General features: G+C 47.9%; 1 protein-coding gene across 1 annotated transcript in view; it reads right to left on the bottom strand.

Annotated features, from left to right (window-relative positions):
- The window catches only part of LOC120910649, a 176,483-nt gene that overhangs the window by 54,806 nt on the left and 106,132 nt on the right, over nucleotides 1–15,545 (bottom strand). Inside the window, exon 10 of the mRNA XM_040322403.1 lies at nucleotides 8,379–9,134. Within this exon, the coding sequence (XP_040178337.1) occupies nucleotides 8,379–9,134 (756 nt within the window). The remainder of the gene's footprint in view (nucleotides 1–8,378; nucleotides 9,135–15,545) is intronic.

Raw genomic sequence — 15,545 nt, forward strand, 5'->3', positions numbered from 1 at the left:
ATGACCCACCTGTGCTGATCTCTGTAGGAGTGTCCTCCTCTATAAATGTCCCCGTTATTCCATCCTCCTCCATAGACTGCTGATCATTCCTCACATATGTCTCTTCTTCTGATTTCACCTCAAATTCTATATCGATTGGATCTCCACTCTAAACCAAGAGAATGAGAGAGAATATCATCTGTAAGATATAAACTTACATACAAAATCCACACATCATCTCCACCAGTCCATGTTCTAGATGCTCCGCCCCACCGACCTTGTAACAGTGGGGGATGGTGTGACCTTCCTGTGTGGAATCCCGGGAATACAGAGGATGGGGACATCTCTCTGGTGGGTTCCTGGTATTAGGTGGCTCCATCATATCCTTGTGTCCTTCTGAAAACTCCTCCATCCCTCCATACTCCTCATCCTCCTCTTTATACTCTTCTTTAACATCAATATTATCATCCCCGAGGTTTCCACTCTGAATATAGAATAAAAAACATTTATTATAATAAACATGTTTGTGTATAAATCATAACCACCAATAATTGTTCCTCATCTACCTGATGATGGTGGGGGATGGTGTGTTCTTCCTCCATCACCCCATCCTCATCATCCTCCTCTTTTATCTCTTCTTTAACCTCAACTTTAGGATCTCTCAGGTTTCCACTCTGAATATAGAATAAAAATTACATCAATGGTAACAATGCAGATAATGTACAGATCCTAATGATACTATCAGTGATTGTTCCTCATCTACCTGATGGTGGTGGGGGATGGTGTGACCTTCCTGTGTGGAATCCCGGGAATACAGAGGACGGGGACATCTCTCTGGTGGGTTCCCATTACTGGATCCATCTGTAGGAAACACACACACTGACTGAATACATTGTTTCTATGTGTTTATCAGATGATGGGGGATCTAGGTGGAGCCTCCGTACTGCTCTCTCCTTTACAATAAAGTCTCCTCTTACCCGGTGATGTGAGGGGCGGCTGATTCTCCATCATGACGTCCTTGTAGAGATCCTTGTGTCCTTCTAAATACTCCCACTCCTCCATGGAGAAATAGACAGTGACATCCTGACACCTTATAGGAACCTGACACACACAATGATACAGTCACCATCCAGACACACCCCTTGTCTGTTACTGGATAATGTCCCAGAATTCCCAGAATCCTCCTCACCTCTCCTGTCAGCAGCTCCATCATCTTCTTGGTGACTTCTAGAATCTTCTCCATGTTGTGTCTCTCAGGTTTTAGGGAGTCACATGGAGGCACTGTGATGGTCATATGATCACCGGACTTTACAAGAGGAAATCTCTGTATTGGAGAACCAATAGGAATATCATGTTAGAATCCCAGAATCCTCCTCACCTCTCCGGTCAGGTCTGTATTATTAATAGAGATAAGAGTGATGTCATGTGACCTCCCAGAATCCTCCTCACCTCTTCGGTCAGCAGGTAGATGATCTCCAGGGTGAGGTTTAGTATCCTCTCAGTCATGTGACTCCGGTACTCCTCCATCCTCATTGGTCATGTGATGTATACAGGTTACCTGTAGAACAATTGATAAGAGAGAATGATCTGGACTGTACTGGTTGTACAATATTATGATGGGGGTGTATGAGGGCAGGGGTGTACCTAAAGCATTTGGCACCCGGGGCAGATCCTATATCTGGCACTCCTCACTGTAAAATGTAAAAACACCCCACTGTGCCCCCTGCATACCTCTGTATCCTTCAATATCTCTTTGTCACTACTGTATAACCCCCTCTCCACAACTACACCTCTGGACCCCTTTACATTACACAGCACCCTACACCACTGGACCTCTTACATTACACAGCACCCTGCACCACTGGACCTCTTACATTACACAGCACCCTACACCACTGGACCCCTTACATTACATAGCACCCTGCACCACTGGACCCCTTACATTACACAGCACCCTACACCACTGGACCCCTTACATTACACAGCACCCTACACCACTGGACCCCTTACATTACACAGCACCCTACACCACTGGACCCCTTACATTACACAGCACCCTGCAGCACTGGACCCCTTACATTACACAGCACCCTACACCACTGGACCCCCTACATTACACAGCACCCTGCAGCACTGGACACCTTACATTACACAGCACCCTACACCACTGGACCCCTTACATTACACAGCACCCTACACCACTGGACCCCTTACATTACACAGCACCCTGCAGCACTGGACCCCTTACATTACACAGCACCCTACACCACTGGACCCCTTACATTACACAGCACCCTACACCACTGGACCCCTTACAGTACATAGCACCCTGCAGCACTGGACCCCTTACAGTACATAGCACCCTGCAGCACTGGACCCCTTACATTACACAGCACCCTACACCACTGGACCCCTTACATTACACAGCACCCTACACCACTGGACCCCTTACATTACACAGCACCCTACACCACTGGATCCCTTACAGTACATAGCACCCTGCAGCACTGGACCCCTTACAGTACATAGCACCATGCAGCACTGGACCCCTTACAGTACATAGCACCCTGCAGCACTGGACCCCTTTACATTACACAGCACCCTGCACCTCTGCACCCCTTTACATTACACAGCACCCTACACCACTGGACCCATTTACATTACACAGCATCCTGCACCTCTGGATCCCTTTCTATTACACTGCACCCCCCACAGCTCTAGACACCTGTATATTACACAGACACCCCCCTAACAGTTCTGGACCCCCTGCATGTTACACAGACCCCCCTACAGTGCAGACTCCTCTCCCTACAGTGCAAACCCTCCCCTACAATACAGACCCACCCCCTACAGTGCAGACCCCCCTTACAATGCAGACCGACTTCCCCCCTTACAATACAGACCAACCCCCCCCCTTACAATACAGACCGACCCCTCCCCTTACAATACAGACCGACCACACAATAAAAACACCCCCCTACAATGCAGACACCCCCCTACAATACAGACCCCCCCCCTACAATGCAGAAACCCCCCTTCAGACCCGTAATGCTGTGCACCTCGGCTCGATTGATCAGCGTGCCGCACACACAGCACTTGTAGACTACACTACACAGGAGGAGGGGGAGGCGGCTTCGGTCTGCTCGGCTGCGAGACAGTCACACCCGAGACTTATAAGAGCCACGGCCGGGTCCCGGGTGTGCCGACAGACCCCGCCCGCGCCCCCACAAAGCCAGGCTTCAGCCTGTCACTGTTAGGGCTGCTGATGCCTCCCTGTCACCGCCATGCCGCCCGCTGTCTCCGCGCTAACAAAGTCCTCTTCAGTCGTAGAGGGTGGGGGGGGTTTCGCCGGCCTGACACCCTCAGCGTGTGGCACCCGGTGCGGTACGTCCCCCGCCCCATAGTTAGAAACCCTCATACAGTGGCGTACTATCATGTAAGAACAGCCCCCCCCCCCCCCCCCCGTGGGATTACACATAAAGGAACATTACTTTTAGCATTTATAATGGTTTTAGTGTCCAGCCGCCTCTATCCCTTTATATCTATAGAAACCCCCCATCCCCAATAAAAGTGGTATAATCCGTTAGTATAGACTGATGAGGTGAGAAGATGATGGGTGGGATGTTCTGCCCCTGAAGGGGTTAATCTAGGTCTCCACACTATATATGTGTGTATCATCATCTGCTGGAGATAAAAGACGTCACAATGACTATGGAGGAAGAGGACAGACATGACGGGGGTTACTGGGTGTAAATAGAAAATAAGATCTTATTACCTCCTCTGCTGCCGATTCCAAAGATGTCTTCTCTTGTTGTTCTCCCGACTCACCTCTCACCCGGAACTTCCTGTTTGAAGCTGACATCACTTCCTGTCTTCCATAGAGACTTCCTTTCTCTATGGTAGAAGTGAGACGATCACCACCTTGTGAAGCTCAGAGGAACTGCAGCCCCGAGAAACGTCTCGTAGTGGGACCACGGCCTTGTGCTGTGTGTGTATGTATTGTATATCCTTATAGATGGGTCATCTCCACTCCCACCAAGGGGGAGAGAAATATATTACTGTCTAGTCCAGACTTTCTCAGCCAGGGTTCCTCCAAAGGGTTCTAGGGGTTCCTTGAGCAATGGACAATTTCTGTCTCTCGGTAACAATTGACATCAATCATCTGTAAGGAGGGCAGTCTTCCCACTGATGACAGATAAGAGGGTCCTTCTCCCATTGGTCACCAATGTAAGGGATCACTACACTGACCACTGATAAAAGGAGAAATTCCATCCAAACCGTGAGATTGGTCAGAGACTAATTGGTAACATGCTGGGCATTGCCAGACTAGGTCATGGTGACAGAGTGAAGGGTGATGCTGCTCATACTATATGTAACCCTCATCTACATCATGGACATCTTCTTCAGCTTCTTAGTAAATAGGATGGAAATTTTCACAATCCTATATGTAGCTCCTGTTGAGTAGGCGCTATTTTGTAAATTTAGTTATCTGAGCTGTAGTTGGCTCAGAATATTATGCCAAATTGTGGGTTTCTGTTCTAGTTCAGCTGTGTTGCACATCTTCCACTTGACTGTGGGTGTCGCTGTCACCAGGAGTCAAGGTCGGAATGGCAATGGGCTGGGTGTATTGAGTGCCTTCTTCCCAGAAGCAGCCCAGTGGGCGTGGTCTGCCCACTGTGCATTCTGGGGGGGGGCGGGCTTCTTCCGATCCTGACCGGATGGCCCTCCTGGCCTTAGGGATGTGTAAGCAATATTTTCCGGTCTCAGGGCCTGCTGGCCCGAGGCTCCACAGCTGAGAGTAGGCCCAGGAGTTTCTGAGGCCTACTGGTCCAGGGGTGGTCCTGTGCTGTCTTGCCTGCTGGAAGAAGCCAAACATTTGGGGACTCAATTGGAGCCCAATTTACCTCACTGTGCTGCCGGCCTGGCTGAAAGATCCTGCCACGTGGACTGTGTGCTTTCTTTGGAGCTTTGCAGAGTGTGTGTGTGTGTGGTTGTATGACCTTGTGGCAGAGGACTGTGTGACGACTCGACGACACTCATCAAGTCTGTGGCAGAGACTTTGAACAAGCTTCGCACCGGCTGCTAACCCTAGTAAATATCCAGCGAGATTCTAGCTGACTCATAGTTAGATTCAGAAACACTTAGGCTGGCGTATCAGTAGATACGCCAGCCTAAGTCTGACTCTGCGCCGACGCAAATTTAAGCGTATTCTGGTAACCAGATATGCTTAAATTAGGCTCAGATACGAGCGGCGTAAGTGTCCTACACCGTCGTATCCTAAAGTGTATTTTTTAGGCTGACCGCTAGGTGGCGCTTCCATTGTGGTCGGCCTAGAATATGTAAATGAGTATATACGCCGATTCACGAACGTACGCTTGCCCGACGCAGTAAAGATACGCCGTTTACATAACGTACTTTCAGGCCTAAAGTTATTCCATCAAATAGCTGGAATAGTAATGTTAAGTATGGCCGTCGCTCCCGCGTCGAAATTTGAAAATTTTACATTGTTTGCGTAAGTCGTCCGTGAATAGGGCTGGACGTAATTTACGTCCACGTTGAAACCAATACGACCGTGCGGCGTACTTTGCCGCAATGCACACTGGGATATGTACACAGACGGCGCATGCGCCGTTCGTAAAATACGTCAATCAGGTCAGGTCACCCCCCCCCCCATTAACATAAAACACGCCCCCTCAGCCGAATTTGAATTAGCCGCGCTTACGCCCGCCCGATTTACGCTACGCCGCTGTAACTTAGCAGGCAAGTACTTTGTGAATCATGTACTTGCCTCGCTAACTTACGGCGGTGTAGTGTAAACACGATACACTACGCCGCCGCAAGGTTAGGGCGGTCTTTGTGAATCTAGCTATTTGTGTTCTAACTTTATGGCTACCTCCGCATAAGGCTCTATACCCCAAAAATTCAGCTGTGTCGGATCTTTATTATGGTGGGTGGCAAAATGTCTCGATACACTATGTTTGTCGAAGCCTTTGAGGATTATTTGGACATGTTCTCTTATTGGAACTCGTAGTGCTCTTTTGGTCCGACCCAAATATCGAAGTCAACAGCTACATTCGAGTGCCTATATACGACCCCCTCTGTGTCGCAACAAATGAATTATTTTATTTCGTATGTACAAGCTTTTAGATGTTTTACGAAGTTCCAAGGAATGTCTATACAAGAGGAAATCTATATGTTGTAAACGCCTAGAAGAGGCCACTTGGCATCCTGGCGTGAGTCGCTCCTTTCCCTGGTGAAATAAAAGGTTTGTTTTCCTGGAGTCCGTGTCCGGAGTCCATTCCTGGTTTCCCAGAACTCAAAGAGCCGTTTTGCTGCAACATTTATCTGGTGCATTGGCCGGGAAACCAGGTGTGACGGCTGTGACAGGTGACAACACCACCAGCAATTCTTCTCATTCCACCGACACACACAACTTTTTTTTCTCTTCAATACATTTTTTTATTATAATTTTTACTTTTAAAACAGATTACAGTCATAGAATCAGGAAATAGTAAAAAGGTAGAAATGCGATTGGTCAGGAAAATGACTTGTCTGGAATGTGGAGGCGGAGTCATACAATACAATACACAACGTGTTCCATTATTATAACAAAGTATTGTAGAAAAGATCACACCATAGAAAATGGGGAAAAGGAGAAAATAAACCCGGATATTAAGGGGAAATTTGTGTACGAGGAACACCTTAACAATCACCACCATTTTATTCTCCAGGACCTCTGCTATCAGATAATATATGTTTGGGGGTTTTATCTAATCTTCAGGCCCAAAATGTGCAAAAATATCTCTGACAGCGAAAAGGTTAATGTGAGCTAGATGGGATCACTCTGCTGTGCTCACACATTAGAGCTCCCCCTAGCTGCAGCCTGGTAATAACATTGCTAGGAGGTCTATTCATTTATCTGCTCCATACCTCCCATCTTTATATAAACGTCTCCTGACATTTAGGGGTCTATTCATAAAAGATGTGCATAGCAATTCCCCCGGGGAAAGTCCATGTACATTCCTTCTGTGTGAATGGGGGAAAGATGAATGGTATTAGGATATCTGCTGTGCTGGTTGAACGGTTTCCATTCATTTACAATGGAAATGATTGCATTTGGCCACTAGATGGAGATAATTTCTATGGTACTTAGCGCCATCTAATGGCCAAATGTGGTATTTTCTGTTTTACCTCAATGGTCGGTATTAAAACCACAGGGGCAGATTTTTGCCACTAGATGGAGCCGATGATCCAATATTTGTGATGATTGGAGGAACGCGTCTCACATTCATTCTACAATTTGTTTTATAATAGATCCCTAAATGTCTGTGAAATCTTCCACCACAAAATGTACTCAGCCAATGAGAGGGAATGACTCCATTTTTAGTTTAAAAAGCCTAGAGGACCGCCTTTATAGGTGGTGGGGTTAACGCGTTTCGTCCTGGAAGACGACTTGAGAAAACAGATCTCTTGCAAGAGTTTTATCACAAAATGTACTCAATGAGTGCGGGAAATGTCTTGTATATGAATGTTGCTGGACATGTGGGGAAGAAGCACACCCTGATATACACCTCAGATATACTCCATGGCTGATCTTCATCATGTAAGAAACAGTTCATAAGGAGATCAGAGATCACCAAAGACATGGATGAAGTGTTGTACCGTGTTGGCCATTGATAGCAGGAGAAAAATAAAAATGGAGTCATTCCCTCTCATTGGCTGAGTACATTTTGTGGTGGAAACTCTTGCAAGAGGTCTGTTTTCTCAAGTCGTCTTCCAGGACGAAACACGTTAACCCCACCACCTAAAAGGCCTCTACATTTTGTGGTAATGACTATTTTTATTTTAAAAGGCCTAGAGGACCGAGTTTTAAGTGGTTGGGTTAACGTGTTTCGTCCTGGAAGACGACTTGAGAAAATAGACCTCTTGCAAGAGTTTCCACCACAAAATGTACTCAGCCAATGAGAGGTAATGACTCCATTTTTATTTTTCTCCTGCTATCAATGACCAACACGGTACAACACTTCATCCATGTCTTTGGTGATCTCTGATCTCCTTATGAAGTGTTTCTTACATGATGAAGATCAGCCATGGAGTATATCTGAGGTGTATATCAGGGTGTGCTTCTTCCCCACATGTCCAGCAACATTCATATACAAGACATTTCCCGCACTCACTAATACACCTCGAGGGTTGTGTGGGACCCCTGATGTACAGGAAGACAGGACTTCAGTGAGGAACAATTCCCTCACTCAGGACAGGAATACAGCTTTTTCTTTGTGTGAGACCTCTGATGTGAAGAAAAACTGGACTTAAAAGAAAAACATTTTCCACACTCAGCACAGGAAAAAGGCTTCTCCCCTGTGTGAGATCTCTGATGCGCGGAAAAACTGGACTGCTGTGAAAAACATTTCCCACACTCAGGACAGGAATATGGCTTCTCACCTGTGTGCACTCTCTGATGTCTGTAAAAAGTGGACCAAGCTGAAAAACATTTCCCGCACTCAGAACAGGAAAAAGGCTTCTCCCCCGTGTGAGTTTTCTGATGTGAGGAAAGTTGGGACTTCACTTGAAAACATTTCCCGCACTCAGAACAGGAAAAAGGCAACTCCCCTGTGTGTAATCTCTGATGTGTGGAAAGATGTCCCTTCTCTGAAAAACATTTCCCACACTCAGAACAGGAAAAAGGCTTCTCCCCCGTGTGAGATCTCTGATGTCTGGAAAAATGGGACTCATCTGCAAAACATTTCCCACACTCAGAACAGGAATATGGTTTCCCCCTCGTGTGTGATCTTTGATGGCTAAAAAGATAGGACTTACTTGAAAAACATTTTCCGCACTCAGGACAGGAAAAAGGCTTCTCCCCCGTGTGCAATGTCTGGTGTAAGGAAAGATTGGCCTTCGATGTAAAACATTTCCCGCACTCAGGACAGGAATACGGCTTCTCACCTGTGTGCGATCTCTGATGTTTGGAAAGATTGACCTTCACTGCAAAACATTTCCCACACTCAGAACAGGAAAAAGGCTTCTCCCCCTTGTGAGACCTCTGATGTCTGGAACAATGGGACTGATCTGCAAAACATTTCCCACACTCAGGACAAGAATATGGCTTCTCCCCCGTGTGTAATCTCTGATGTCTAAAAAGATAGGACTTACTTGACAAACATTTTCCGCACTCAGGACAGGGAAAAGGCTTCTCACCTGTATGAGATCTTTTATGCTCTTTAAGCTGGTATTTTAAACGGAAACACTTCCCGCACTCAGTACAGGGAAACTTCTTATCGGCACCGTCCCACACAGTCTGAGGTTCCTCAGGATAAGAGGAATACGATGGTCCGGCACCGTCCCACACAGTCTGAGGTTCCTCAGGATAAGAGGAATACGATGGTCCGGCACCGTCCCGCACAGTCTGAGGTTCCTCAGGATAAGAGGAATACGATGGTCCGGCACCATCCCGCATAGTCTGAGGTTCCTCAGGATAAGAGGAATACGATGGTCCGGCACCGTCCCGCACAGTCTGAGGTTCCTCAGGATAAGAGGAATACGATGTTCCGGCACCGTCCCGCACAGTCTGAGGTTCCTCAGGATAAGAGGAATACGATGGTCTGGCACCGTCCCGCACAGTCTGAGGTTCCTCAGGATAAGAGGAATACGATGGTCCGGCACCGTCCAGCACAGTCTGAGGTTCCTCAGGATAAGAGGAATACGATGGTCCGGCACCGTCCCGCACAGTCTGAGGTTCCTCAGGATAAGAGGAATACGATGGTCCGGCACCGTCCCGCACAGTCTCAGGTTCCTCAGGATAAGAGGAATACGATGGTCCGGCACCGTCCCGCACAGTCTGAGGTTCCTCAGCATAAGAGAAATACGATGGTCCATCTACACTGTGTGGTGCCGGATGGACATTTGAGGTAGTCGGGTTTTCTCCTGGACTATACTGTGTGATGTCCTCATCTTCTACTTTACAGTCTGGAGACAAAGTGAGACAATCCTCTGAGGTTTTCCTCATCTCCCGTCCATCTACTAAAATAGAAATACAAAGATTATTACTAGACATGAGCTGATTGGTTCCCCTAAACTAGGACTCCGCCCACATCAGGTAGCTTTTCTCTGAGGATCTTACAATTCCCCCCTCAAGGTAACTAGTAAATGGGTCCTCTGATCTCCTACCAGATCATTTCTTTATTCATGGACCTTAGTCAGAGAGTGAGGAAACAACGAGAACTGTCTTTTATAGGAGTGACAGTGATGAGGGGATTATAGGACGAGGGTCAGGAGTATGTAATGTACAATATAGAGTATATAGTGCAGGGGTCAGGAGTATGAAATGTACAACAGAGTATATAGTGCAGGGGTCAGGAGTATGTAATGAACATGTAGCACCCTGGTGTTTAGGAAGGGTGGCTAATAATTGAGTTCACCAGGTGGTAGTTATCCTTGCTTATTGTTAGATCTACTGATTTCTCTCTAACTTCGGATGGCTGCACATTTTCTCTTCTGTCACTAGGTGGCACTAGATAGACAAGGGGGTAGCAAGGTCGGATTCTGAATGGATGGGGTGTCTCAGCCAATTAGCAGGTGTTTCTTTGGTCCCTTGGCCTGCTGGGAGAGCCTATTTATTTGGGTGGAGTCAGGTGATCGAGGTTCTGTGCCACCTGGAAGGCTGTCTGGGTGGACGTGTGTTATGTTGCCCGGGTTGCTAGGCCGGAAGCCTGAGGCCTATCCAGGAGTAAGAGAAGCAGCGCAGGGTTGGGACTGCAGGATTGGATTCCAACTGAGAGGAAAAACGGGGGTGACGCTTGAGGAGCTTCAGTAAGTGCTAAGTCAGGGGCCCAGCAGTATAGCAGGGGTGACGCTTGAGGAGTATCAGTAAGTGCCAAGCCAGGGGCCCAGCAAGATAGCAGGGGTGACGCTTGAGGAGCATCAGTAAATGCCAAGCCAGGGGCCCAGCAGGATAGCGGGGGTGATGCTTGAGGAGCATCAGTAAGTGCCAAGCCAGGGGCCCAGCAGGATAGCAGGGGTGACGCTTGAGGAGCATCAGTAAATGCCAAGCCAGGGGCCCAGCAGGATAGCGGGGGTGACACTTGAGGAATATACAGCGGGTTAGCTGTAGAAGAGCTCAGGAGATTCTGTGGCCACTGAATCTGGAAGTCCAGTGAGTAGGGAGGAGCCCAACACCTCCCGGTTCGCGGCATAACAAGCGAATGGACTGAAAGTTTGTGCGAACATTCGAACACTGTTAAAGTTTATGGGGCCCGAACGTGAACAATCAAAAGGGCCCGCAGGCTCTATATACTCTGAACAGCAGTATACAGACGGTCCCCGGGTTACAAACAAGACAGGGACTGGAGGTTTGTTCTTAAAGCGGTGGTTCCGCGGGATATCGTTTTTTTTTTTGTCTAATCCACAGCTCTTACCTTTAATCAAGCACTAACAGAGTGTCCCACTCGTTAAGCCGTCCTATGCGCTGTATTTCTTTAAATTATATTTTTGATCCCGAGGCGATGGACGTTTCCATCTTACCTGTGGGCATAGTGAAGCCGACAGGGTCTTCTTCCGGGAGAGGGTGAATGCTGGCCTCCCAACATTCACCGCTCTATCCCGCGCATGTGCAGTGTTGACGGCGAGCGTCGCCGTCAACACTGCATGGTTGCCATAACAACGGCCGGCGTAAGAAGTTCACGCCCCGTTGTGCCTACTTCTAGCTAAGCTATCAGCTGCAGCTCAGAACACTCACTGAGCAGCTGATAGCAAAAGGTAAGCGCCGACGGGATGTCGCGCGATTACAGGACAGCGCGTCGACGGAGGAGTTCCCAAATTGGAGTGACAGGACGGGGGAGAATGGACTAACACGCCCATTCCCCGCGGGGGATTTTGATTGACAGCAACTCGAAACATCGAGTTGAAAACAGGTAAGGAGGACTCCAAAAAAAAATAAAAAAAATTTGTCTGGTCATTGTTTTTGCAGAACATTTAAATAGACAGTATCTTGTAAAAGAGGGTAAACCACCGCTTTAAGTTGAATCTGTTTGTAATTTGGAACTGGTACATTTTGTAAGTGTAGCTCCAGCCAAAAAATCTATTTTGAAGCTTTTTGGAAAACATGGGGAAGGGTTATCACCCCTGTAACATTTGTTTTGCTGTCTGCGCCCCGTGTTCAGAAGATTTCACCTCACTTTCTGTCACAATGACAATTGGATTTTGAAAATTTGGGGTTATTAGGGAAACAAGGTGTAACGGCTACCCATGTAGTGAGAGGGTATCAGCCGTTGGAGAAGTCCTTTTCCCTGGCAAGTGGCGATATGCAGGTACCGCCGGTATATCCCATTGAACGCCCTTTCAAGAAACGAGACGGGGCTACGTTTTGAAGAGTCAAGCAGGACTGATTTTTAATGGTTCACTCTGAGATTTTATACAGTATTCAAGGCACATGAACAATCAAACTATCCCCACCCACACATCACACCGTGGGGAAGCTTCAATCACCTTCTTTGAGCTAATTATGAACATTCCTTCATTACCAGAACTCAAACACAATGATCTTCTTCCAATCCACATTTCTAGACAGACGTTCTGTCTCCGATAAGTTCATTGCACACATAAACAGTATTTAGCATACATAACACCTTTACACAAGGGACAATGAAATGTCTAGGAGTCTATGCAATTAACACCTTTCAACAGAATGTGTCCCCGCATTGAATAGCCAACAACTTGTGACATCTCCAGACATCCTGCAAACATGGATTATGATTCACTTGCCACCCCATCTCCTGGCTCAATCTGTGCCCAAAAGTCACTCTTGGTATGCCTCACTCCATGATGATTATAGATGTCCAGGCAGAATACATAGGTCTGTTACACTGCTCCCCTTTTGTGGAACACTCCGGCAGACCCGGATTGATCCTTTTCGGGTCAACTTGGGGATGTCCGGTCTGCTGTTAGGGTAAAAGTTCAGTTTGCCGGGATAAACCATCCGCATTGCCATCTGGCTTACCAGGTCGGTAGCTGAGGGCGAAGGTGAATAATGGAATTCAGTTCTGGAACAGTCACTTGCTTTGCCCTCTCAATGGCTCCCAAAACCTGTTGCCGATGCTCTTGGGACAGATAAGGCACCACCTGGATGCAAATCCCATTTAATCTTTTGACAATTTCTGCCTGTTTGTGCATTTCAAAGCCACGGGACATCTCATAATACATGACATAGTGTCGTTGCATCTCCGATTTCTCACTGGCCAACTTGTCACATTCCCATTTTAGACTGCGATATTGTGCCGGATCTACAGTACATGTCGGGGAAGGTAGTCTTACCCGGGTCTCAGCAGCAAGCGAGTTGATTCCAGCAACTCGGGTGGTCACGGGACAAGCAGCAGCAGGTGTAGGCAAATAAGCCGAAGTCAGAGGGCCGATGTCGTTGCCCAGCACAACCTCAGCAGGTAGGTTGTCCATGATACCAACTGTGGTCTTTCCTGACCCGGCTCCCCAGTCTAAGTGCACCCGGGCGGTGGGTACGCAAAATACAGCACCCCCTGCGACCCGGACGGCAACTGTGCGAGTGGACACGTTCTCTGGCTTTACCAGATGTTTTTGAATCAACGTGATTGTAGTCCCAGTGTCTCTTAGGCCTTGTGCTACTTGTCCATTCACCCGTACCTCCTGACGGTGATGCTGACGGTTATCTGGAGAGGCAGCTTGTATTGGGTCTGCCTCATACAAAATTCCCAGACATTCCTCAGGGCCCACCTCGGTCTCTAGGCAGTGGGCCGCAGAGGGACGTGATGGAGTGACCTCTGTGTTGGGTGTTGTGCATCTCCAGTTGGTAGTTGTAGCTCTCAGAGGGCAATAACGAGCAATATGTCCCGTGTCGCTGCAGTGATGGCACGTCACCCTCGACAAATCCCGGGGGTAGTTGTTAGGCCCCTGAGGGCGTGGTGGTCCTGGTGGGACTGGAGCCCGAAACTCTGGGCGTGGGGTGACGGTTGGAGTACGCGGTTCTACCTCATGAGCCAGCCGTGTAGTATCCTGGCTTACTTTCCTTGTTTCTGCGTACTCATCTGCTAGCCGAGCCGCCTCGTTTAAGTTAGCGGGACGGCGATCTCGTACCCAGTCTTGTATGTCTGCGGCCAGGTCTTGGAAGAAGTGTTCCATTAGGAACAGCTGCAATACTTCCTCCCTGGTGTTGGCCTTGCACCCTTGGACCCAAAGGGATGCCACCCTTTGTAACCGGTTGGCCCATTCCATGTGGGAGTCCACAGCCCCCTTCTTGGACTCCCGGAAGCGACGGCGGTAGGCTTCTGGAGTTACAGCGTATCGGGTTAGCAGCGCCTTTTTAACTTGCTGGTATTGTAAAATATCCTCTGGTGCAAGAGCCCGAAAGGCTTCATTGGCTTTGCCCGACAAAATAGTGACCCATTGGTCTGGTGGTACCTGGTGTAGTGAGCACTGCCTCTCAAAGTCCGCCAAATATCCATCGATTTCCTCCTCACTTTCTACAAAAGCTTTAAATGCAGTGAACGGTATTTTCTTTCCTGTAGCCGCGGGTGGGGGGGGTAGGAACTGCATGTGTAATGGGCTGTCTCGCTCTTACCAGTTCCAGTTCTTGTCCCCCTCTTAGTTTGTATCTCCTCCCTTGCTTCCCGGAACAGCTGGTTTATTAGTTCCACAGACGTTTCTGGATACAAAGATAATCTCCGCTGTACAATCCCAGTAATTACATCTTCTTCGCTGACCGGTGCAAGGGGCTCCGTTCCTTCCATAGATCCATCCATTTCGTCCAGCTCCAGCATGTCATCTTTTAGTGTGGATCTTTTCAGCCTGGCGTACTGCGACTCCATTCAGCACTTGCTCTTTGGATAAAAGGACCATCCCGCTGCTGCCAACCAATGTAACGGCTACCCATGTAGTGAGAGGGTATCAGCCGTTGGAGAAGTCCTTTTCCCTGGCAAGTGGCGATATGCAGGTACCGCCGGTATATCCCATCGAACGCCCTTTCAAGAAACGAGACGGGGCTACGTTTTGCAGAGTCAAGCAGGACTGATTTTTAATGGTTCATCTTGAGATTTTATACAGTATTCAAGGCACATGAACAATCAAACTGTCCCCACCCACACATCACACCGTGGGGAAGCTTCAATCACCTTCTTTGAGCCAATTATAAACATTCCTTTATTACCAGAACTCAAACACAATGATCTCCTTCCAATCCACATTTCTAGACAGACGTTCTGTCTCCGATAAGTTCATTCCACACATAAACAGTATTTAGCATACATAACACCTTTACACAAGGGACAATGAAATGTCTAGGGGTAGATGCAATTAACACCTTTCAACAGAATGTGTCCCCACATTGAATAGCCAACAACTTGAGACATCTCCAGACATCCTGCAAACATGGATTATGATTCACTTGCCACCCCATCTCCTGGCTCAATCTGTGCCCAAAAGTCACTCTACAATTAACCCTTGGTATGCCTCACTGCATGATGATTATAAATGTCCCGGCAGAATACATAGTTCCATTACACAAGGATTGGTGATAAAGCATCAGTGGAGAGGAGACACCT

This window comes from Rana temporaria, chromosome 8 (assembly GCF_905171775.1).
Source record: "Rana temporaria chromosome 8, aRanTem1.1, whole genome shotgun sequence".
Classification (NCBI taxonomy): domain Eukaryota; kingdom Metazoa; phylum Chordata; class Amphibia; order Anura; family Ranidae; genus Rana; species Rana temporaria.